The 24,242-nt window shown below is 32.9% G+C and overlaps 2 protein-coding genes across 3 annotated transcripts; both read right to left on the bottom strand.

Moving 5' to 3' along the window:
• Positions 1-11: 11 nt before the first annotated feature.
• LOC111399015 (sulfhydryl oxidase 2-like) lies at positions 12-12,428 on the bottom strand. 2 transcript variants are annotated; one of them, XM_023026208.1, is made up of 12 exons: positions 11,859-12,428; positions 7,813-7,837; positions 7,642-7,734; positions 4,024-4,205; positions 3,707-3,776; positions 3,538-3,606; positions 3,352-3,425; positions 3,131-3,269; positions 2,488-2,528; positions 876-1,022; positions 318-802; positions 12-154 (listed from the first exon to the last, which is right to left on the bottom strand). In XM_023026208.1, the coding sequence occupies exons 1-11, from the start codon at positions 12,149-12,151 to the stop codon at positions 328-330; spliced, it is 1,608 nt and encodes a 535-aa protein (XP_022881976.1). In that variant the 5' UTR covers positions 12,152-12,428; the 3' UTR covers positions 12-154; positions 318-327. The 2 variants fall into 2 exon arrangements, with proteins under 2 accessions (XP_022881976.1, XP_022881977.1); XM_023026209.1 differs by having other exon boundaries at positions 365-802.
• Positions 12,429-16,223: 3,795 nt separating this feature from the next.
• On the bottom strand, positions 16,224-22,640 carry LOC111399014. The gene is made up of 9 exons (XM_023026207.1): positions 22,203-22,640; positions 21,475-21,656; positions 20,623-20,801; positions 19,198-19,482; positions 19,050-19,108; positions 18,932-18,968; positions 18,719-18,790; positions 17,270-17,594; positions 16,224-16,837 (listed from the first exon to the last, which is right to left on the bottom strand). Exons 1-9 carry the CDS (start codon positions 22,312-22,314, stop codon positions 16,412-16,414), a joined length of 1,677 nt encoding a protein of 558 aa, XP_022881975.1. The 5' UTR covers positions 22,315-22,640; the 3' UTR covers positions 16,224-16,411.
• Between the last annotated feature and the right edge of the window lie 1,602 nt (positions 22,641-24,242).

Raw genomic sequence — 24,242 nt, 5'->3', positions numbered from 1 at the left:
CCCCCCCCCCCCCCCCCCCCAGAAGAAATGTATATTGAAAATAATTCTCTCCAGGCTTTCAACTTGTTTCCAGTACAGGGCATTTCTTTTAACTGATGCTCATACTCACACAGATGTCTCCTGTTAACAAGTTCAGTTCCAGCTTCTTCTTGGCCTGAAAGGTTGGTGTTAAGAAAAAAATAAATAAGAATATTAATTTCCTCCAAACACAAACACCTATATCGTCTTGCATATTATTCGTAATTTTATTTCTTATTTTTCCACTTTTTTCCCTAATTTTTTAGCCCCTTTAAATAAATAATGAATGAGCCTATTACCCCTCTACAGTCATATATTTTTTAAGGAGTGTAGATGGTATTTATACTTCCGACTCTTCTGTTGCTGCCTCCAGTAGCAGGCGAGCGCTCCGAATGCACAGCTTGCAACAGCAATTGCCAATGCTGCTCCCACAGGCACCACAACAGCATTTGTCGAAACTGCTAAATCTTCTACCACAACTCCACCCATCTGTCCATCCCTGAGATGTTCCCTATCCTCGTACAGAGAGATCAACATCTTCCCATAATAGTTGTTCAAGAACTTAAAAACCTCATCATGATCCCAATCGATATGATTATCTTTCGAGTTTTGACTACGATAGCAAGAAGGGCAAAGCTGTTTAGGAGGCCAGATAACTTTTGGAAATTTAGGATCACCGGTTCCAAGGGATGCCTCTTCCTTCATTAGTCTCTCATTAACTTTGTTGTGTGCATTCCATAACCAGAGGACAAATTCACGAGATTTCTTGAAAGGGGTAGAAACACTGAAAGTTTGAAAATTCTAGTTAGATGATGTGCTGCAGAAAATTTATCAAGTTAAAATCTTCATTAAATTACCTTGAGCACATGTCATAGAAGTGTTGCCGGCATTCTTCACAGATAAAGAAACTGTGAATAAAATCACATACAGCAGTGAATGCCATGTGACTTTCTCCGTCATCAACTCTCACAGAAAGTGAGGGCAATAAAACCCACAACCCACAACTGAAAAGAAACAAAAGACCAGTTAAGGCGTTAAAACAGACTCACTTCTGTGGTAAAAGCCAAACCTGGAGCCCATTTGTATTAGAAAAAAAATGGGATTCAAATGAACGTGCAAACTTTTAAGTTCTAGTAGCTAGCCAACCATGAGTTGGAAGGCCATCTCCAACTTTAATCCTTGTTTATGCAAGGGTTGCTTTAAAGGAGCAGATAGAGGATAACAGTAGACATTATTGTCATAAAAATCCTCCCATAAATCATTGCTATTTACTAAACAAATATTTTCAGGCACAAATGACAACTTATTAATTGTTCAATGTCTCAAACATTAAAATGAACTGAAAAGAACAAAGGAATACTAAATGAATGATTATGCGCTTGTTTAAAAAAAAAAAAAAAAAAAAAAAAATAATAATAATAATAATAATAATAATAATAATAAAAATTCAAATACAATCGTGGATATCAAATGTTCTGATGCTATGTACAAACATCTAGAAGAGACTCAACTAGCTTTTTTCAACAAGTAAAACTACATCAGAAAAGTGACCAAATTGTAGTAGCCTTGATACAATGTGCAACCAAGTTCTAAATAGATCTTTTGAGCTGAAATTTATTTATTATATTTTTTTAAAGAGCTGGTCATACTGATAACTATATAATAATTCTTGCTGCCAAAATAAAAGAGCTACCGTGTCAAATCACCAATAACACCATAAACAGTATGGAACAGAAACGGACAAGAGTAAAAAGCCATCAAAAGGACAAGGAAACGAGACGGGAAGAATCAAATGCAGTCTTATGCAGATAGGTCTCTCATGTATGATCCGCATAGAAAGTTTATGTGTTGAAGTTCCTCAGGACTTTAGCCATATGCAGCTTAATTAAAGCGCATCAAACTACTCAGCCCAAATCATGTTTACTGAACCAGTTTCAGTGGCCGTAATAGGTTATTTAAAGAATAATGTTGAACTGGTGTCCTACAGGGGGAATTGGTTTAAGCTACTAACTACTTCCATTTAGACTTCCAAGAACAAATATCTTACTAATATTTCTACAAATACAGATGGTAAATAGAAATACCAAAAATTACCATTCCATAAGCTAAAGAATATTTATTAACATTCACTTGCATTTTCTCCAAGATGATGAAAATCACAGTGGATAGATGAATTGCAGCTTAAAACTTTCAAGACTTCCTTTCTTAATCAATTTAAATAGAACTCAGTTCCTGTATATTACAATTCACTTCTCAATTTCAAGGTCACTTCTTGTGTTGTGTGAGAAATATAGGGTAAAGCGTCCCAAGTACAACATGGTCACACAACATTTTAAGGACTTGTTGAATTGTAAACATTTACTCCCAAGTCCCAAGTATGTTCGAAGCATACTTGAGTGGACTGAGTATGTGAGGAAAAAATCAAGACTAGAGCATATATTTGAAGAATGAAAGATGAATGTGCCTCACCTAAAACCTCTAGTCTCGTTCTTGCTGCCACGACAAAACATCTACAAAAGAAAATCCATAGCCAGATTTGAAAGATCAGAAGCTAACTCATTTACTCGGCATGGTAATGATATTTCAGCCAAACATAGAACGGTAATATTATATTTTGATAGATAAATAGGAGATGAGGGTGGAATTAGAATTCTTAAGCATGTGATTGCTTGGCAGGCATGCAATGTAAATAACAAGGTTGAAGAATACTTTCCCCTTCAGTTATCAAATACTCGAGTACATCATTGTTTTATAAGTAACCATAATATCATAAGAAATATCAGGGACACAAAACTCCGAAAATGAATAGATTGTTATTTCCTTTTAATGAGGCAACTAGCCACAATCAACGAATAACTTAATAAGCTTTTACTAATTGCTCAATGATAACACGTATGAAAAGTAAATCCAAGGGTCTTCTGCTCTTGGTTCATTTCTTTGTGTGATCTTCCTCCCCCCACCCCAAATACTTTTGATATTATTTATGTATTTTGTGATGAACCAGGTGTTCAAATTCAATAGTGGGACGAACAATACTAATAAGAGAGAACTATTTTCTTAGTGGAGTGTAGAAGACTTGGAAGGGGGTGATTGATAACTGATATATACACACCCAATATCCACGAGGAATTTCTTTTCCACAAATCTGATAATTCCCAAGTACACCTTTTTGGCTAAGACCGGCAACTTCCTTCTTGTTAGCTAACAAATCATCAAAATCTACAAGTATTTCTGCAGTTCCCTTCCGGCACCTAATAAACAATATCAAAATTCAAAATGATGAAGATAAAAGCAAACAATCAATAATGGACATAAAGAGAGTAGGCGCCAAACCTTCTTGATGGGTGATGGACCACCAAAAGCTGAAGAAATTTCGTAAGTGATGCGCGGGTCTCCAATTTAATCATCTGCTCAAGATTAATAAATAGAAAAGATAAGTGAAGCAAACTTTAAAAACAAAATGTAGGAAAACAGTAACATTGAACAGAAAAAGAAAATAAAACATAAACAGATAGTCACCTTTTGCCCTAAAATAATATCAAATGAAGTGAATGTAGCTTCCTCAACATCATATACAGCACGCGCAATCTTTCTCCACAAGCAGTAGAATAAAGTCAGAATGACAGATAATAATGAGAGTTTGAATTTATTATATTGCTTAAGAATTAATACATGCACTCTAAAGTACCTGTCCAGGGTCAGAAATATTTGTGTTAAGATGCTCATTCTCATATTTTTCGTCATCTAAGCCATATGAGCTGTAACATATAAAGTGTAGGGAAAAGAAAAGAAAATGTTAATGCCAATGTTGGTTCCAAATATAGACCTAGGATTGTACAGTGCCCAACTAGAATTTACTAGAAAATAGAACAATGCCTTTGATTGTGCAACTATTAATGCATCTCAAGAGGCCATCTTTAAACATAAGCATGCAAAAGATATGATCATGAGGATATACCTCCACTAATAGAACCGGTAAAAGCAAATTATAGATATGTTCTATACCTGCCCATTTGCTTATTTATCCAGTTTAGTAAGCGATCAGCAGTCCGTCCATCATCAATAGAACGTATTTCGTTATTTTCTTGCTTTGGATCCCAACTCCCAGATACAAACTTAGAAGGTGGGCCCCAAAGAAGCATAGGATAGTGTCCAACAGAGAACTTATCACAGAGATTGGTATTTATCTGTGCTGCCAAGCAAGTAAAACGGAGAACCATCACTAAGCTATAATTTAGTGAAGAGATCTCAAACAAAGAAAAATACAGAAATTAAATAATACAGATGAAAAACCAATATCTTAATTCTGATAAATGTTAGGAATAAAAGTGACGTTAGAAATAAAGAATAAGACTGATAAGACTATATGAATAAAAGATGCAGTGAAAAAAGGATTAGCGTTGCAGCAACATATAATCTCAAGGTCAGTAATCTCTAGCCTATGCAATCAAGAAAATTTTCAGTAAATCCCTTTTCCTCGCTCTCACAAAACATATCTAATTCCTTCTGACTTTTAACCACTTCCAGAGGGTATAAATACAAAATACAAATATTTCATCTCAAGATTAGTAATTATCTCTATTCCAGTCTATCAAGAAAATAGTCAGTATATTCATCTCTTACTTTCGCACGCACACAAAAAACTACATTTGATGTTCAACATAGTGAGAATCATCAAAAAGACTTGTAGTCTAAATTGCTGAAAAGAAATGGAAATTCCAGAAGAATATTTTGTTTCATTGCATATATTGATCTATACGTATCAATATTCTCCCTAGTTGACATGTTCTTTAGTTATGTGACTAAAGAACTCGATGCATACAGCAGCAGTAGGCAGAATGGAACCAATAACATATATTATGCTGGTTCTAAAGAGATAAGTTAACTTTGAATTTGCAACTCAGGAGATGAATATCTGCAAGCTGTTTCATGAGTTATTGTTAATTGTGGAAAACCGAATCGAAACTGTTGGTTTGGTGCTACGTGGACTTGTCAACGAAATTTTGGGTTTGAAAATTTTAATTGCGGTTTAAAACCAAACAGGACCGGCGAAAAAATATATAAAAATAATAAAAAATAAAAAAAATGAAAATTTTTGAAAATTCATCCAAATATGTAAAATTCAATAGTCCTGTGACTTTTGTCATTTGTGGGTATTTTTGTGAATTTTTAATTTTTTATTACTTATATATTATTATTACCCAATAATCCTAATTAGTTATTATTATTATTATTATTATTTTTTTTTTTTTTGTCAAATTTTAATTTTTGCCTTAGGCCCAAGGCCTCAAAAGCTTGTGTAATTGTTATGTTTATATACTATAAACAATTGCTTTATTATTGAGGTTAGTTATTCTCTATGTTTAATCAATAACTTTTTTTCTTGCAGGTATGATGATAACGACTTATTGGACATCATTAATATTTTTGGCCTTCTATTTAATTTAGTAGACTTTTATTGTAACGTTATCGTAATGTCATCAGCCTAAAAATGGCGAACAAAAAATTATGTTTTAGTTTATTGTGATTTCACTTTGATTTAGTTGGTATTTAAATTTATAGTAGATATATTTAGTTTGTTTTAGATTTACTGCTAGTAAGATATAAATATATATTGAATTCAATGAATTAATGGCGTAAAAGTAGATAGGCAAAAAAATATACGGCGAAACCGACGGTTTAAAATCGGATCAAACCGTTAGGTTTTTTGAGTTTTTTTCAAACCGTTTAAAATGGTTTGGTTTTGGTTTTGGTTTTGGTTTTTCTCAAACCAGTTTAAATGATTTGGCTTGAAAATCTGTCAAAAACCGGTAAAACCAGACCACTTACACTCCTAGTTAATGGGCAAATCTTAATATTATAGAATCGCTGCAGTGGCGGTCCAGATTCGGTTTAACTCACAAATTATTACCTCCAATGAATAAAAGGCATGTGAAGGAATCATTGGGGTATTTCCAGTATCTTGGAAATGCATTTCTTCTTCAAAGTGCCCCAGCCGTGGTGTATGACACCACAAGAGCGAAACTTCTACACCATTCTTTCATGACTTCACGTAGAGAAAACAAACTTCTGAATGTTTTTATTATACACATTTGAGGTTGATAATTAAAACTGCCGATGAACTGATAAGATGAATGATCTTTGGTTTTTACGTAGTAAATTCGATGGCATCTCAAAAAGAAGAATGTTGGTGAAAAGCAAACAGCAAAACAATTAAGATTATAATTTTCAGTTTCATATAAGCAAAGTTTGTCAAGCTTACTTGCACTTAATGAGAACAAGGAAAGATACCATAGTCATTACAGCTTATAAATGAGGATGTTAATAATGTCTCGGAAGAGAAGAGGTCAGAGGTGTAGAACCCCTCCAAACGTCCTCCCAAAACGAATCTTATTACCCATTTCAACTGCACATTTAGTGAAGCGAAGAAAGATGTTAGTTCCTGAGAAATGTACTTCCAGGGACTTCTATACGTACTACACTAGAGACCCATATGTTAATGTTGAGTTCATGTTTGCTTCTTATGACCTTAACACAAAGAAAGTTTTGATCCAATAAAATCTACAAAGCCACTTTCCAGTTCAAAGCGACTTTTTACTTGTTAGACTACCAATTCCCAACCCCTTCAATCTTTACTCCTAATAGCTACATCCCAAGAAACAAAGGAAATTGATCCGACCTCTCTTCCTTACAATATAGATATCCCTATTTGATCTCTTCTAGCTTCAAAGCTATGGTCTTCGGTAACTAAAACTGGGGCAGTGGGGCATATAAATTAAAAAAATAAAATAAAGGTCAATCACCATCCACAACAATATTAATTTTTTTCTTTGAGCTATCTAGCCTCCAGAAATTTTCTCAACTGGACACCAATACTGACAATACATTGCATTCCTTTAAAATGTAGCCTCATATACTTTAGATGTCAATCCCCCACTCAAAACCAAGAGTATCTGCTGAAGACTGCAGTTGAAGCGTCGAGGATTGGAATGAACAAGGTAATACTATTTGGACTTAAATAAAAGAATTAAGCAGTACAGAAAGAAAAGACCACTACAATTATCTGATTGCCAAATGAAAGTTGCCTAGTCTTCCATCACTCATGCAAGGCAAATTTTTATATAGTCTTTTTTTTTTTTTTTTTTTTTTTTTTTTTTTTTTTTTTTTTTTTTTTTTTTTTTCTTTTTTTTTTTTTTTAATATCATGTTGGGCCATTGGAATGAAGTATGGGGTAGTCAAATTTCTCCATTTTTTCACTCAATCTACCATTCTTCTCCCTAAAGAAAAATTTTTTTTTTTTTTTTTTTTTTTTTTTTTTTTTTTTTTTTTTTTTTTTTTTTTTTGTATATCATTACCCTACTTATAATTTCTTAAAATGTTCAATTATTAGAACTAATGATTGAACTCCTGTAAACACAATAATTTTTTAAGGGGTTTCAGCCATTTACATAAATAACAGCATTTAGGTGCTGAATATTTGTTTTGCATAACGCTCTTTGAATAACATTTTTTTGATAGGTAATGCTCTTTGTATAACTGAACAAGAGCAGCTTAGAAATATTGTTCAATCTACTCTTCTCACAAAAACAAGTAGGGAAATATATAGCAGTATAGCATGACTACCTTCGAGGCACAATCTACTCGGGCCATCAATATGATTCCTGGATAGACAGCCTCTGCTCCATTAAAAAGCCTTGCAACCTTCTCATAATGTGGCTGACAATTTGTATATTTCTCTGTGAGAAACATAATTATGGGATAGCAAATAACAATATAAGATGAATCAGAATATACCTTGTAGTTTCTGCAAGCCGGGCACCTGCAAAGCCAATAATAGAAAGTATAATTAGAAAAGTATCATTGATTTCAGTATCCAATATTCAAGTCAAACTCCAAACTTACATTATATGTCACAAATCAACAACTAACCTAGACTCCTATATAAGTAAATAAATATACACAGATACAAATATAGACAGAAGTACAAATTTACAAATTACAAACCCAGAGAAAGTCAACTTCGTGCCTTTTCATTCTTTATTATAGAGCTTTCAATTTGTAGAATGCCGAATACTATATGCACTGTGTCGTAAAATGCAGCTAAATAGGCATTCCTTTATAATCCTTAAAGGCTGTACAATGCTAATTTAACATGTCGCAACTACAAAATTTAAAATGACACCATATATTAGCATATGCACATGCATGTTTATCAATTTATTAATTGTCGCTTCAAGAGTTTCTCATCTTAAATTCAATCAATTTTTATATCTAGTGCAGGTTGAAAGCTGATTACATGTGGTGAAAGCAAAGAAGAAAAAGGCTTGAATACTGACAAAATTTCTAGCACAAAATCACTTAGGTGAGAATATAAAGCCCAGATGACAGTAACATAAATTATTACTTTTCAGTTTTTGACTTTGAAATAACAAGTTAGGATCAGTGTACTTATTATTGGATAAGTAAATCCTAGCATTATATTTCAAACTGTTCCAGAATTAGAAAAATTTCATGCCGTAATATTTTTCTTCCTAATCATAGTCATTCTTCAATCATGAAAGTAGAAAAGAGAGGTAACATCTCAGAGATTTACGACTTTAGTCATGACATTGAAGTGCAGCAACTGAATGTTCTCACATAAAAATTCCTCCAAAACAACTCTCCTTTTTTCTTTTCCTCCTTATAAGTAAAAAAGTACATGTCAAATCAACTCCGTAATCCCTTAGCCAGAAATTTATGGTTTTCCACATCTGTTTAACGCTCTGTACTTTTCTTTCTATTACATTACTTCAATAACTTCATAAAAACGTGAATCTATCCATTGTTTAATGTTGCAAGCGTAAGCTAAGAATCACAACCCAACAAAGCATCAGGCATCAACAAGAACCAGATGGAAGCACTCTAGAAATAATCTGAGACATGTACTATAATCCCTACAACCACAACAATGAAAAAGAGGGAAAGCCAACATTTTTTTACACTTGTCGCGCTGCCAAATACATTTCAAACACTTTAGAAATCAACACATGAAAACTTGAAAAATAGAAATTATTCTCATACCAGAAATATATAATATCTGAAAGCAAAATTAGTACACTTCTATCCCGCTACTAGTATCACATCATCTAGTGAAAGAGAGACGTGCCCAACCACAACTATCCTCGTGGTGTCATCTTTGCTTATTGATATAGGTTTTAATTTCCTATTTGGTCCACTCCAGTAGGGCCACACATCCATTTTGACGTCTTCATTTTCGCAACATTCATCTTACAAACATCTTATTTTTTCAACAAATTCACACTTATCTATATAGAGGTTGTCTGCTCCAGCTTTTTTGCCCCACTAAAATCATTTTTTTTTTACCTTTTTTCCCCCAGCTGGGACCCACATGTGAGACAATTGGTGAAAAAAATCGGCTGCAACGGTAATATAAATCCTTTTTTCCCCCAAAAAAATTGGTACCAAATAGGGATGTCAACGAGCCAAGCCAGCTCGCGAGCCAAAATTTGAGACTCAGACTCGACTCGGGTAAAGTGAGCGGGCTTTTTTCCGAGCCCGAGCCGGGCCGAGCAAAAGCTCGGTCAAAAAAATTTTGCTTGACCCGAGCTTTTGGCTCGAGCCAAGCCTGGCTGGCTCGTGCCAAGCCGGGCTGGCTCGCTTTTTTTACCTTTTTTTTTAAATATAATTATTAATGGCTGGCTTTTTCTTAAGGCAACATTTTGCTGCCTAATTTTTTTTATTATTATTTTTTTTTCAGACTTATGGGCTGGCTCTGGCTCGGGCTTGGCCAGTCCTCCTATAATGAGGCTTGGTTCTACCGAGCCTCGAGCCGAGCTACGGGCGACCCGAGCCGAATTGCCATCTCTAGTACCAGACAACCTCATAAATTATAGCAGATCTACTCCTAAGACTTGCCTTTAACCTTTTATAGATCTTTCTATCACCTAGAAATTTTATAGCACTTGACCATTTCATCCACCTACTCTAATATTATGCATTACATTCTCTTCAGGTTCGCCTTACTGAAAACAATTGTTGACATAGGACAGCCTATTAGGATTCTTAGTTTTTCAAGGACTCTATTATTAATTGTTTTATAGGCTACTTTCATTTAAGAGTAGGTTATTAGTTTTCTTCTCTTAGGAGATTGATTCCTTTTCTTAGTCTAATAGGATTAGGAGATTCTCTCTCCTCTATATACAACAATCGTTAATCTTATTTGTAATCATCAAATTCAATATATTCAAGATATTCTACTAAACATCTTCAGCCTCTCCAATATTTCTCTTGTTTTACAAGAACTAAATTCCTCTTCTGCACCACTTGTTCTTTAGGACAACACTCCACATTGACTCCATTATCATAATTGTTCTTACTATTACTAAAAGGATAGTCCATCCATGTACTATGAATTCTACTTAACCTAAAACATTTGAATTTCGAAGTACTCCAAGTTTTAAGTTATAATTCAACACTAACATATTACCATTTATTAAATACTACATCATTAGCGAAAAACATCCACAAAAGCCCCCTCATCTTGAACATGTCCTATTGAGTTTATCAAAGAGAAGCAAGGAGATAAAGACTAGGTAGACCTTGATACAAGCTAATTATTACGAAATTCTCCACTACTAGTGCCAGTACATATCACACTCGTAAGTGTTTCATTACATATCTTTAATAATATTGATATATCTTACACAAATCTATTTCTCTCTATAGCACCTATCATAGCATTTCTTGACAAACTCAATCATAAAACTACAAGCCAGTTTTATTTCTTTTCCTAATATTTGTCCATTAATCTCTTAACCATGTAAATAGCTTCCCCGATAGATCTCCTTCACATAAAGTAACTAGTTCTGCGAGAACTTCGAATTAAAGATAGATCTCCTTCACATAAAGTAACTAGTTCTGCGAGAACTTCGAATTAAACCTTACTCTATGGTCATCACCCTCTCCCGAAAGTACATGGCGTGACCTGTTATTGCAATACCTCTTTAATTCATTAAGTATTCAATATCTCACTTATACTAATAAATACACACTATAAAGCACCAGCTCCATTCATTTGAAGTCTTTTTACTTTTTAAGATCTCATTAAGTAATTGTCAGAAATAAATCATTTGGCAATTAATTTCTCGCTGCTTATTATCATTTGTACTTCTAAACATTCAATCTGATATGGGCAATTGTTTTAATATCTTTGTTCATAGCATATAGTGTTACTCCAAAATTGCAAGTATCAGTCCAACAATTTGGAAAGATCGTCTAATTTTATTCTTCAAACTATAAATCAAGTGCATATCATAGAACTACAACCCTCGCAGGAACTTATTACCAAATTTTATTTCCATAAAAGACCCCTTTTTAATAATAATTCTGGTAACCCATGTAAAACTGTCTTGTGACATGAATATTTCTGTAGAGTAGTTATAAATCAAAGGGAGTTTTCCACTCAAAATATACACTCGTTGACGTAACTTTCTCAAAAATTAATTTTTATAAGTCAATGGGGAAAAAAATAGAGAACCCAGCATCAGTGTTCAAGGAAATTGTTTTCCCAAGCATAACTAAAAGCCGATTATATCATGTGATTGGAAAAAGCCATCCATCCTAAACCAATTAAGCACCTTTAAAGGTAAAGGATTTTTAAATCTCTAATGTATGCTAATCTATCACCAAACAAACTACAGAGCCATTCATTTCACATCTCTTTTATTCATCAAAAAGAGATCTTCATTCGGAAAGGAAAAAAAAAAAAAAAGGAAACAGATTTATCTATCAAATTACAAAAATGGATTCTTATTTATAAAAACAAGAAAAAAGTAACTCACCAGTGGGCAAAAAATTCAACAATGGCATAAGTGGTGGGGGTCTCCTTAAGCACAGAATCGAAAATCGTGGCGTTTAAATCCACAGCGTAGTCTGGCTTTTCAGCTCCATTTTTCTTAGCATCGTTGACTGACCGCAGAATGGACCGAGATCCAAACGAAAATGGTAACGAAATCTCTCGTGTCGATGCTTCGATTCTTGACATAAACAGTGCCAGAATTAGCACGCTAATCATCATAATTACAGAAGACAAGGACCCAGATATACATGTACATGTATATGTATGTGTATACATATTTTCGTGGGGTGGAGTAGAAGGTCTTCAGAAGGAGGGGCGTGTTGTTTTGCGTGGAGATTAAGACAACCTTCGTTTTGAGAGTTTTAATGAGTGGGCCTGGCCTACCTAGGACCTAATGCGGTTACTAATTGAAGCAGTTATTGGTTGTACACTTCACTTATATGGCTGTTCTTTCTGATATAGGAAATGATGAAGACGACGCCATAGAAGCATCCGAAATAGACAAGGAATCGAAACGTAAAGGAACCTAGGAAAATAGGGTTACATGTTTCGTTCCCCACCCAACTCAACTTTTACACACTAACCTACTTTTAGACATGGGAATTTCCAAATAAGATTTTAATGAATTTTAAAAGATTATAAATTATAATAAATTTAAATATATTTTTACAAATTTTATAAGAATCTCGTCAAATATAATAAAATTTCAAATGATTTGCTTATATGTATTTTTAAATTTGAAATCCATCTAATTTTTGTAAAATTGTTCTATTAATGAAATCTTTATACAATAATGTTATATTGACATAATGTTTGACATAATGACATCTGACTATCTATTATTGGATTGTTTAAAATACAATCAATTGTTTCAACTAATCACATTTTGCCAACACTTATTATGTCAATCCAATATAATAGATAGTCACGCGGCATTATGTCAACCATTATGTTTATGTAACATTATTGTCATCTTTAAAAATCCACTAATTATTGAAGATACTTAAGTTTTATAGAATTTCATTAAAATCTCAATTAGGGATACCTAAATTTTAATGAATTTCATTAAAATCCAATAAAATCTAAATTGAAGACACTTAAATATAGAATGACTTTTAAAATTCATCGTAATCTTAATAGAGGATACCCCTCTAAACTTGTTTGGTAGGAACTAAATTTTAAATAATATTATTTAACATTAGTAGGTTGCGACCTCAATTTAGGTGGCGTTAATGTGATATTGAATGATATATAGAATTAAATAAGTTATTTAATTTCACCTTTTATTCAGCCTATCATCTAGTATCATCTAAATTGAGGTTGTAACCTCATTGGCATTGCATAGCATTATTCTAAAAATTTACATTTAATTTTAAGTTAAACTCAATAATTAATTTCAATCATCTTTTTAATCATATGTTTTATTAATTTGTAGCAAAATCTACTAAAAATCTGATTTTAATACCCATGAAACAGTGGCTAAATTTCAAAGTGCTTCACAATGCTCAATCAACGTTGTCAATTTACAATACATTTATAGTCCACCAGATTTCGTTCCCTCATTGCAACATGTCAAAAGAATATTTTACGTGGTAAATTATGATCGTTAAAAATATTACAACTCATCAAATTATCCAAGTAAAATATTTCATTAATTATCCAATTTATACTATTTTTTCACAATTTACTCGTCAAACTTCAAAATACTTCCACAATTATCACTCATCTTTGATGTTGCACTCCATCCATCCTTCACCAAATTCTGTTATCCTTGCCGCTAACTTGTCGGATGAAATCACACGTGACAAATTACAATCATTAAAAAAATCACAACTCAACCAAATAAGCCAATTCACTAAAAATTGTCATATGTGAAATGCGAGTTCCATGACCTCACAAGCTTCATTAAGCCCCAATTTCGTCCCTAATTTCAATCCTAAAAAATTCAAGGCCCCCAATCCAACTCACCAAAGTAGTTTCTCGCATCTTTCTCAACAATCTGCCATCTCTCAGTCCACAATTTAATTGTACATGGGTGAAATAAATAAATTGGGGCTAAGGTTTTTTGGGTTGAAATTAGGAATGAACTATTACAGCTTATAGAAGTTTGTGGCGTCGTAGAAGAAGCTTTCACGTATGAAAATTTCAGTGAGTTGGATGGTTTGGTTGAATTGTAATTGTTTTAAACATCTTTAACTTGTCGTGTGGGATTTTTGTATGATACATCATTAACGACAGAACGAATCTAACAAATGATAGACGGAGTGCAACATCTCCAAGGTGGATGACATTTGGGAAGCATTTTCAAATTTGGTGATTAAATCGCGATCATAGTATAAATTGAGTGAGTAATGAAACATTTCATTTGAATTGTTTGGTTGATTTGTAATTTTTCAACAATTGTAACTTGTCACGTAGAATTTCGTTTGACACATCAATAATTAGAATGGAATCTGGCGAATGATGGATTGAATGCAACTAGGCAAAGTTCAACGAGCATTGTGAAACTCTTTGAAGTTTAGTGAGTAAACCACGACCATGTTATAAGATAAGTAATTAAACATTTAACTTTAACAAAACATGTTTTTAAAACCTTCTTGCGTTATATTTTTAAAAAAATTTGCAGTCAAAATCACCATTCTTCGAAAAATACAAATTTTCAAAATTAATTTAATAAGTAATCATTAACAATTATTTTTGTTATGGATAATTAGCACAAAACGTCCTTATCTTTCATGTTATTGTGCAAAAAGTTCATACATTTCATTTTTTGATATTTTTATCCTTACCTTCACATTTTATTGCGAAAATCATCATTTTCATCAAATTTCTTGTATAAAATGATAAATGCACCCATATTTAAATAAAACAATAAAAAAGAAAAGAAAAGAAAAGAAAAGATAAAGAATAAATTGCAAACATACTCCCATACTTTTTTAAAAAGTGCAAATAAGTCCAATTAAATTATTAAAATGATAATTAGCACAAAACGTCCCTACCTTTTATTATTATTGTGTAAAACGTTCCTACCTTTTTTTTTTGACATTTCACCTTTATTTCATATTTCATTACGAAAATCGTCATTTTCATCTATTTTCTCAATTAAAAGCTGTAAAATATTGGATATGCACTTCTCTTTAAATAAACAAAAATTAAAAAAAATAAAACTAAAGAACAAATTGTAACTATATTTTCAAAATTTTCGAATTTGTACTTTTTTGAAACTTTTGAGAGTATAGTTGCAATTTATTCTTTATTTTTTTATTTTTTTTATTAAAAAAAGATGATATATTTGTCATTTTACAGCTTTTAATTAAAAAAATTGATGAAAATAATAATTTTTGTAATGAAATATAAAAATAAGGATGAAAATGTCAAAAAATGAAAGGTATGGACGTTTTATGCCAATTATCCTTTTAATAATTTAATTGGACTCATTTGCACTTTTTAAAAAAGTTTGGGAGTATGATTGTAATATATTCTTTAAATTTTCATTTTGATAGAGGGTATATTTGTCATTTTACATGAAAAATTTGTTGAAAAGGATAATTTCCGTAATAAAATGTGAAGGTAAGGGTAAAAGTGCTAAAAATGAAAGATATAGACGATTTACACAATAACATTAAAAAGTAATAACGTTTTCGTGCTAATTACCCTTTTGTTATTATTTGCTCACTCAAAAATAAAAAGGTATTAGTTGAACACTCACTTTTATGCAACATTATCCATCTATCATCCATCCCAATTTCGTTTGCCACCTTAACCAAAAAATAAATAAATGGCATATGAAAATCCTACATGATAATAAACGATATTATAACTTGAAAGTTAATTAAATGAGTAATCACCAACATTTACTTTGTTTACTATTTGCTCACACAAAAATAAAATGTCACTGGATGCTCAACTATTTCTACACAATGTTACACATCCATCACAATCACATTTTCATTTGTCCATATATTTTGCCCCTACTTTATTTTACATATTTCTCGTCCAATACAATTTAGTGCCGAAATTGTAGAGCTGAAGGCAAGATTCTGAAAAAAAAAAATTATATTCTCACTGAATATATGAATATAAAGTTACTTGACCTATTAAACAATTTATACTCAGTTACCAAAAAAGAGCTAAACCTCGATTATTGTTTTTAAATCTTCAACTGTCCAATAAATTTATACATGCAGTGTCTATGCAAGTTTATTATGCTATTTGAACAGTCTTATCTTTCAAGATTCCATTACTCATTCGACACAATAAGAACAAGTTCACCTAAAGCTCAGTTTGTGTAAAATTTCAAGGTCGTTTTAGTTTAGTGCATTGGTAGATCCTTGCCAAAGACCGTAAATAAATTGTCAAACGCTAAGCATGAGATATTAGATTATGGTACTGCATAAGATGAACTTCACTAAATTGCATAGAATTGCTACAGCTCATAACTCAAAATGGTGCTTCGCTCCATTTCAAGCTCGGCTAACACGAAAAAAACCAATAATACTTTACTGTTTTCCCCCTAAATTTAGTAAAGAATCCAGTCTAAGCTCCTAGCGTCTGGAGTCTTGCTGATAATGCAGTTTTGTAGTGTTTGATCCTCGTCTTACCATTGCAGCTGCTTCTTATTCGAGAAGAAATATCAGTTAATGCTTCCTCCCTTTGGGGGCGGTTGGCATATAGAATCCACAAAGCAAGACTAAGCATGACTCCTACTGAGATAAGGGCTAGTCCAGCATTTACAACCCGAAGTGTGTGCTTTAATGGAGGACAGTAGAACAAAGTGATTTCTCGAAATGTATCTCGTACAAAATCACAGTTCTGGAGACTCAGTAATAGCGGGGTATAATGTTCAAGAGCATAACTGATGTTTAACGCTGCCACCAACTCCCAGTACATTTGCGGAGTCAATCTTCCAACGCTGTTGCAGAATCCAGAAGATGAGACGTTACAAGTATAATTCTGCCAAACCTATATCCATCAAAAAATTGGGAAAAGAATTGGTCAATATTCCTCAAAGAAACTTTTTCGTTCAACAATGATTTACTTCCTCGTGGAAAAATGACAAGAACCCAGGAAAAAAGGAATACAAATAACCCACAGCTTCGCAAATTTGTTCGAAGAAGAAACATTGAAATCGGCATCAGATGATTAATAAATAGTGTTATAATTTCAAAACACTGAGATATAGGAAAAAATCTATTAGTCTACTCATCCTATTCTTTTAATTGTACAGGTCATATGAAGTTCCTGCAGTATCTTACACGTAATGCTTCTATACATGACACTACTACCAGAGCAAGTTTACTGGCATATCGTTCTTTAACATAATAAGATTAATTTCAACTTGTGTATTTGATGTTATCCTAGAAATTACGAGATACATAAAGTCAGACTGCATACCAAGGAAGCATTTGCCATTGAAACTTCTTCAGATGTACACTGACGATCTTGCAGCTGTGCGTCGTATGGATAGCAGAGATGAGGAATTGCAGGGCCCGATTGATTGAAATAATAAGGAAATGCCTGGGGAGGCGGGTTTGCATTGGCAGTAGAGTCTACGTATTGATTGACAATATTTACAATATCATTGATCACTTGTTTACTCTTAAAAAACGTCTGGTTCGTGGTTCTTTGGTCCACACAAGGAAGGATATTGCTAAGGGCAGTTTCTGCATGAGGATTTTCCACCCATTCTCCCATGGCCATGCAAGTGTCTGTAATTGCACTACAACATAAAAATCAACATGTTCAGTAAGCAAGAAGTTTTTCTATTAAACAATAAGGTTCTATTATTTTGCAAGAAATGAATTCCTTGGGAAAAAGTTCAGAAATTTTGTTCAGGAAAATTTCAAGCTTTTTTCCATACATGGGGATAAACTATTGAGCTTGCATATTAATGAACTCTATAGATGTGTTATCTATCGGAACAATACTCTCACTTTGATGTAGGATGAGTTAAAGAATAGAAAGAAGAAGCAAGAAGGGAGGGAGAAACTAGAGAGAATGGGGGGAGAAACCGGAGGGGGAAGAAATCAGGGAAGAGGGGAGGAGGAAGAAGCCATAGGCAACAATCCACCAAACTATTCATCAATTCATCAACTAATGAAAATTACAAGGCAAATTAGGTTTAAATAGTAAAAATAAAACTCTAACTAGAATGTGCTTGGGCCAATACAAGCCCAATTACATAAATAAGAATCCAAAACAAGAATAAAGTCCAACTAGAGATAAATGAAAATAGATGTCCTCATCACACCTATTAACAAGAAGTAGATTCTCGCCAAGAGAATTTTTTCCATAATCTAAACTAGAAAACTATAAATGCATATTTTTGGATTATCATAATCCACATGAGCTATTTTTCTTACGCATGCCACCTATTGAGAAAATTAAGAACTCGATCAATTTCAGAAAATGAATGCCCAAGCTATACAGATAGTGAAGTTCGAGAATTCTAGCATCATTTCAAAATGATGGCCCCCGTATTACACAAAAGGAAATTAGATGTTTAAGAAGAATATTTAGACAAGTGGATGAGACTACTTTCTGGTTAACAAATAGTGCCTTTCTACTATTTACATGATAACAAGGACTTGGATGAAAGAGCATTACAAAGACAACTCACAGATAAAAGCCCAAAAGTATAAAGAAATAAGGAAATTATAAAGTGATTCCAGGCAAATAAAACAGTAATATGATACATAGCAAAAACTTAAAAAGAATCAGATGGTCATTTGTAGTTCTACCTAACGTAAGAAAACAGGTTGCATATAACGCATGAATAATTTTGCCATAAAAAAGTGCATAATACAAATAAATTGTGGTTCATGGCCAAAGTCAGAATCTCACTTGTTCAGGATGACAAAAACTCCACATAGAATAAATGTTACTGCCACAAGTAACCATCCACTAATAATGAATCTGCATCAATATGACGAATAGTCAGAAAACGAGGAGTGAACAACCAAAAAGCAATGTTGTTTAAACCAGAATGATTATCAGCTCCAACAAAATATAAATATATGGAATTATCAATGAAATAACCTTAAAAAGAAAACTTACACATATATTGCGTGTTGATGGCCTAGGATAGACAGGACTGCACCAAAATAACTACTCAATCAGCAACATAAAACATATTATTCCAGTTAAAGAAATGAGAAAGTCTAACAATGCATACCAAGGCCTAGAAGAGATATAAGAAGCATCACCGCAGCAACAGTGATTAGTGCTGATCTCCTGCAACAACACATTTGGTTATTGACATTACATTATGAATTACTTTGTAATAATCAATTAAAATTTAACAAAGGAATAAATAATCATACACAGTATTGAAGACCCGTTGCATTTTGATTGAGTTTTCATTTGTCTTCTGCTCCAATGTATTTGCTGCATTATTCATGTCCACGTTTAACCGGTCAATATCGTTCATTACATCTGAAGGAAGATAAAATTGGGCCACACTGACAGTTTTTGCAAGTGACAAATATGTGGTCACATTCCTTAGCGTCTGCACTGTGTAGTCTGATTGATTTACAACGTAATTGAGAGTACGCAATGCTTCCCCATGAAAATCATCCTGCCCAACAGAAAGAAGAATACATCCAATCCTGGAGACAGAAAAGTGGATGGTATTAGCCTGAGCATGCAACAAGAAAGAAGATATAATCCATTGCTTTCTGTAAACTGTAAATCAAAGTAAACAGTCAATGAAATGACAGCCATTTAATCCAAGATGAGGACAAAAGCCAGTACATTAAACAACTTAAAAATGATCTAGATGATATGTCACAAATCATAAATATAGAATTGAGATAATATTAAATTTAGTAGTGATATTAAGATTTCCATCCGAACACTCATAAGTTGATAATCATCATAAATCTTTGTGGTTTGGCCAATTGTTATTAGCCAAATAATATAGAATAACTCAAGTTCGCTCTGTCCTTAATGGATCAAGGATGGTTGGAAATAATTAAGAGTCCTCCTTGTACTTTCAATCAATATATATTCCATGTTCACTCCACCCAATCACAATCAATCCATGTGGACATTCACATTCAGTTAAGGTAAGGATGGGAGGGTGAAAACAAGTGAGATGTTGGATATGGTAATCAAACAAATTTCTTGCCAAACACAGCAATGAGCAGTGATTCGTGGAGTTGAATGTCATTTGCGCAAAATGAAAAGAAACGGAGACAGAAGGAATATTATTTGAGATACTCAGGAAAGCGTTAATATGGACTTCATTGACAGAATGGAGGAATAGACAGACTTTAAAGGGACAAGGCTTCGTTTCTTTTGCCTAAACCCATGTCAATGTGGAAATTATCATATGTGCAACCTGCACAAACTTTCCTACAAACAACAATTTTTTTATTCCCACGACGTAAAAATTCTGAAAATGAAGTTAAACCCATCTACACAAGTAACAAATGCATTTTAGAGACTATATTTAGTATTGGACAAATCGGTTGTCATCAGGGATAAACGTGATATTGTTGCTACAGTTCAACTGCATCCTCGGTTAAAGCATTGACTTATAAATTATTTAAAATTGGTTCTCTTTCTGAATTCATTTGCTTTTCGAAATGCTAGCAATAAACCTTGGGTGATAAAATTCACACGCTGCATAACCATAATGATTAGTAATTGAGAAAGATTCTGATCGAAAATCGCTAAAGATTTATGGAAGACACATTGAACTATAGAGACATTTAATAAGGAAGGCTATGAGTCTGAGGAATTACGCTGCAGCACTTGTAAAAACAATAAGCATTATCAGACAAATCCTCAGAGACCAGCTTGACTCTTTTCCTTTCATGTTTATTTTCCATCCACAGAGATGATGCACCACAAGAGCCAACCCAAAAGAAACGAACCACAGGACTGCAAGAATAAAAGCTCCTGCACCTGTAAATCCAACAGACTGAACACAATGGTCAAAATCAAGATGAAAATATATTATGCAACATTCTTATCTTTGTCACGAAATGCATGAATATTTTATCCCACTAACTAATCTAAACAGATAAAACCCACTGATTTTGGTAGATATTCAAGAGATTGGGATTTAGGTGAAGCAAATATTGCACTTGAAACGACATGCCTTGTCATCCACAAACAAACAAATATATTATCATGAACATCAAGCCTAATAATAAGCCCACATCAACGAAACGTCAGCTTTACAAGATGCCCTTCTTTTTTCTTTTTCTTTTTTGTCTCACATGGACTTTTTATTTATATACATCCTAAGTAAAGAGCGCAAAGCATGATGGAAAAATAGGTTCCTTTTTTCCAACAGAGGAGTAAAACAATTGTAAAAGCGAAGTTCACTTGTGACAAAATAAAAATGCGTCCGGTAATACTTAATTTCATCTGTCAGATATCACACAAGTAGTTTCTGAAAATAATTTCTTACTTTCATCTGTCAGATATCACACAAGTAGTTTATGAAAATAATTTCAAACCAATCCCTAGTATAACCATTACATTAACAGAAACTGCAGATCAATATCATATCTGGCTATGCATTAAAGTGATAATCAAAACTGAAAAAGGAAAAACTTGTTGGTAAAATCAAGAAGAATAGAGCTTACAGCCCAGTAATGTTTATTGGCAATGTCCCATCCACCTCCGTACTTGTGAAAACCAGAAAGAATGTCAGGTCTCTTTGTCCTGTTCTTTGCCAATACAAGCGTGCTAACAACGCTGGCAGGGCCGGGAGCTTCTGCAGTAGAACTCAGTATTTCATCCTCCCATGACCCCATATTTTGTTCTCCTACATGAATGTTTCATATGAATAAAAAGAGGGAAAAAAATACATTTTAAGAACTATATAAACAAAAATGCAATGTATTCTATTAAAGATAAAAGACTATAACATCTTCATTACTTCTAATCCGATATGATCATAGTGAGAAATTAACAAAATACTTGAGACATAAAAATCATTGCTTTAAGGATTATAATATCAGATCTTGAATTACCAAATCAAATTCTCTAACTGCCAAGTACAGAAAAATAATGCTCAAGTTTTCCATTTTTCCAAGAACGATAACTGCTACTATGAAAAAGAAATTCTGAATTTTCTCAGTCCAAAACTAACACAACTACCGTGTCCCAATAAATTCTAGCCTCAATAACTATCAAAAAAGAAAAAGGACAATCCAAGTAGCCTTACATCACCAACAAATTATGGAAGCCCAGTTGCATAAAATACCAAGAAAAGCATAAAGAAATCCAAGAACTTGCTATTATTAAACAAGCCAAAAATCACCAAGTAAAACATGATTCAATTCAATTACGAAAAGATTACAGGACCAACCTAAGATGGACTTGAAAGGATCTCTGGAGTGGGAATAAGCATCACTTGAGCTCAAGAAAACAGAGAGAACAATAAAGCCAACAAACAAAAACAAAGGGGCCCTATTTCCCATCTTCTCACAGAAAATTTCACAGCAGGAATTGCATAGGAAGCCACTTCAGGATCAGGAGACGCTCCTCCTGATTAATATCAATTATCTCTTACTCTCTTAGACAAGAAAATTTAAAGGGTCCTTTTATCATAACTTTTGTTTGTCATTTACTTGTTCCAAAGGTTTGGATTCATACTAGAAGGAAATGCTAGTCAGACTCTGATACACAAAGATTTCTCCTTTTTTATGAGTGGATACCCAAAATCTTCACAAATAGAAATATAGACATGAATTATGTACATGTACTATTCACATGCGAGGTGCATTTAATGGGGTGAGGTGGTTGGGTGTATGACGGAAAATGGCGGGTGTGAATGGACTTTATGGAGTGAGGGAATGAATTAGTAAAGCTAAAAGCCGACACTATACTTTTGCCCTTTTCACACCTTTGCTTTCTTATTGGATTGGTTTCATTGGAAGTAATTCAAGAACTTTTACAAATATTAACTAAAGTGCCTAAAATATGGTAGAAAAAAATTCTTATATTCCATCATAAATATTAGGTGCAAGGATTGAAATTATTCGAACTGGATCATAATCGAACCAAATTAGTTAGTTTGGCTCAATTTAATTTTAGTTCAAATTGTCCTCATCTTAAATCCTAAAATTTAGAACTGAATTATTCTCATCTAGTTCTTGGTTTTAAGGTTCTAGCTCTGAAATTATTATTTTCATAATGTTTCAGTTTAATCCTACTTTATATAAATTTACATGATATAACATAGTTCTATAATAATTAACACTTTTATCATTAAAAAAATGTGAAAAATGAACTAAGAATTATACTTTATATATTTTTAAAGCATAAAACAATTGAACCGAATCAGACTAGAGCTGATCGATTGTGGTTGTATCCACTTCCTTTTCTATTAATATAATCAATTGTTTCGTTTTCATAATTCGATTTATTCTTAATAAATCTAAACAAAATCTCTCTCTTAACATTCGAATGAAGAAAATTAATTTAGCCAGCTTTTAGTTGCACTTAAAAGTTAATTATTTAAAAATAGTTAAGTTTTGCAAGTGAAAAAAGCAAATTTGGATGAAATGCCCAATCCTGTTGATCATGTTACTTTAGAATTTAACCCATTTTTTGGGCCCCACTACAAAAAAGTCTATTGGCACTTTATTTCCTTGAGATTTGATAAAGGGTACATCGGGAGAATAATTAACTCTTTTTCCCTAATGGGAAAATGCAAGAAACAAGATTTGGGGAGTGAGTGGGAAAAAGAGAGGCAATTGGTATGGTCTAATTAATTATTTATTATTCAACTTAATTAACAAAAAATCGTTAATTAACCTACTGTCTATAGAAAAGTGGCCACTTTTAATAAAAAAATTAGGTATGAATTAGGTGCACCGTAACAGTCAAAGTGGTTTTAACAGAGGCCCCACCATGAGATTCTTCAAGTTTTTGTTTGGCAACTAATTGATGGGATCCGATAGTGATAGCAACATGTTAGTGCATGATTTTATTATCATAATCTCTTAATTAATTATATGAATTCATATATTTTGAATTTTCTCTAATTGCATACATTAAAACCCTTTTTGACTGCATTTTTTAAAATTCATTTCTTGTCAAATTCGTTTTCAATTACACATTTTATGGGATCTATAACTTTTTTTTTAACTTTTCAACTGTACATTTCAACAACTTTTATCAAAGAGCAGCACTATACTGTCAAAAATAATTTTTACAGAAGCTCTAAAAGCTACTCACAGTGTGGTGGATCAGCTTTTTTTTTTGCAATATTTTATTACATGGGGTCCCACGTCGGACCCACATTCAATGTGAGTACCTGTACACACCCTGTGAGAAGTCCCATGTACGTGCAGATTAATTCTTTATCAAAACTTATTAAAAATATGATTTTCAATCAAACCAA

Source organism: Olea europaea, chromosome 8, assembly GCF_002742605.1.
Source record: "Olea europaea var. sylvestris chromosome 8, O_europaea_v1, whole genome shotgun sequence".
Taxonomy (NCBI): Eukaryota; Viridiplantae; Streptophyta; class Magnoliopsida; order Lamiales; family Oleaceae; genus Olea; species Olea europaea.
Note: the sequence above shows the minus strand (reverse complement) of the source record. Positions and strands in the feature narration are given on the sequence as shown.

Bases quoted from the DNA above. Each gene is read 5' to 3' on its own strand.
- LOC111399015 (XM_023026208.1), bottom strand. From the start codon at position 12,151: ATGTATACACATACATATACATGTACATGTATATCTGGGTCCTTGTCT. The intron at 3,777-4,023 runs GTATAGAACATA...TATATGTTACAG, and splicing joins ATAAATAAGCAAATGGGCAG to CTCATATGGCTTAGATGACG. The intron at 803-875 runs GTAATTTAATGA...TCAAACTTTCAG, and splicing joins TTCTATGACATGTGCTCAAG to TGTTTCTACCCCTTTCAAGA.
- LOC111399014 (XM_023026207.1), bottom strand. From the start codon at position 22,314: ATGGGAAATAGGGCCCCTTTGTTTTTGTTTGTTGGCTTTATTGTTCTC. The intron at 20,802-21,474 runs GTAAGCTCTATT...CATTGTGTTCAG, and splicing joins CCAATAAACATTACTGGGCT to TCTGTTGGATTTACAGGTGC. The intron at 16,838-17,269 runs GTATGCAGTCTG...TGATGGATATAG, and splicing joins CAATGGCAAATGCTTCCTTG to GTTTGGCAGAATTATACTTG.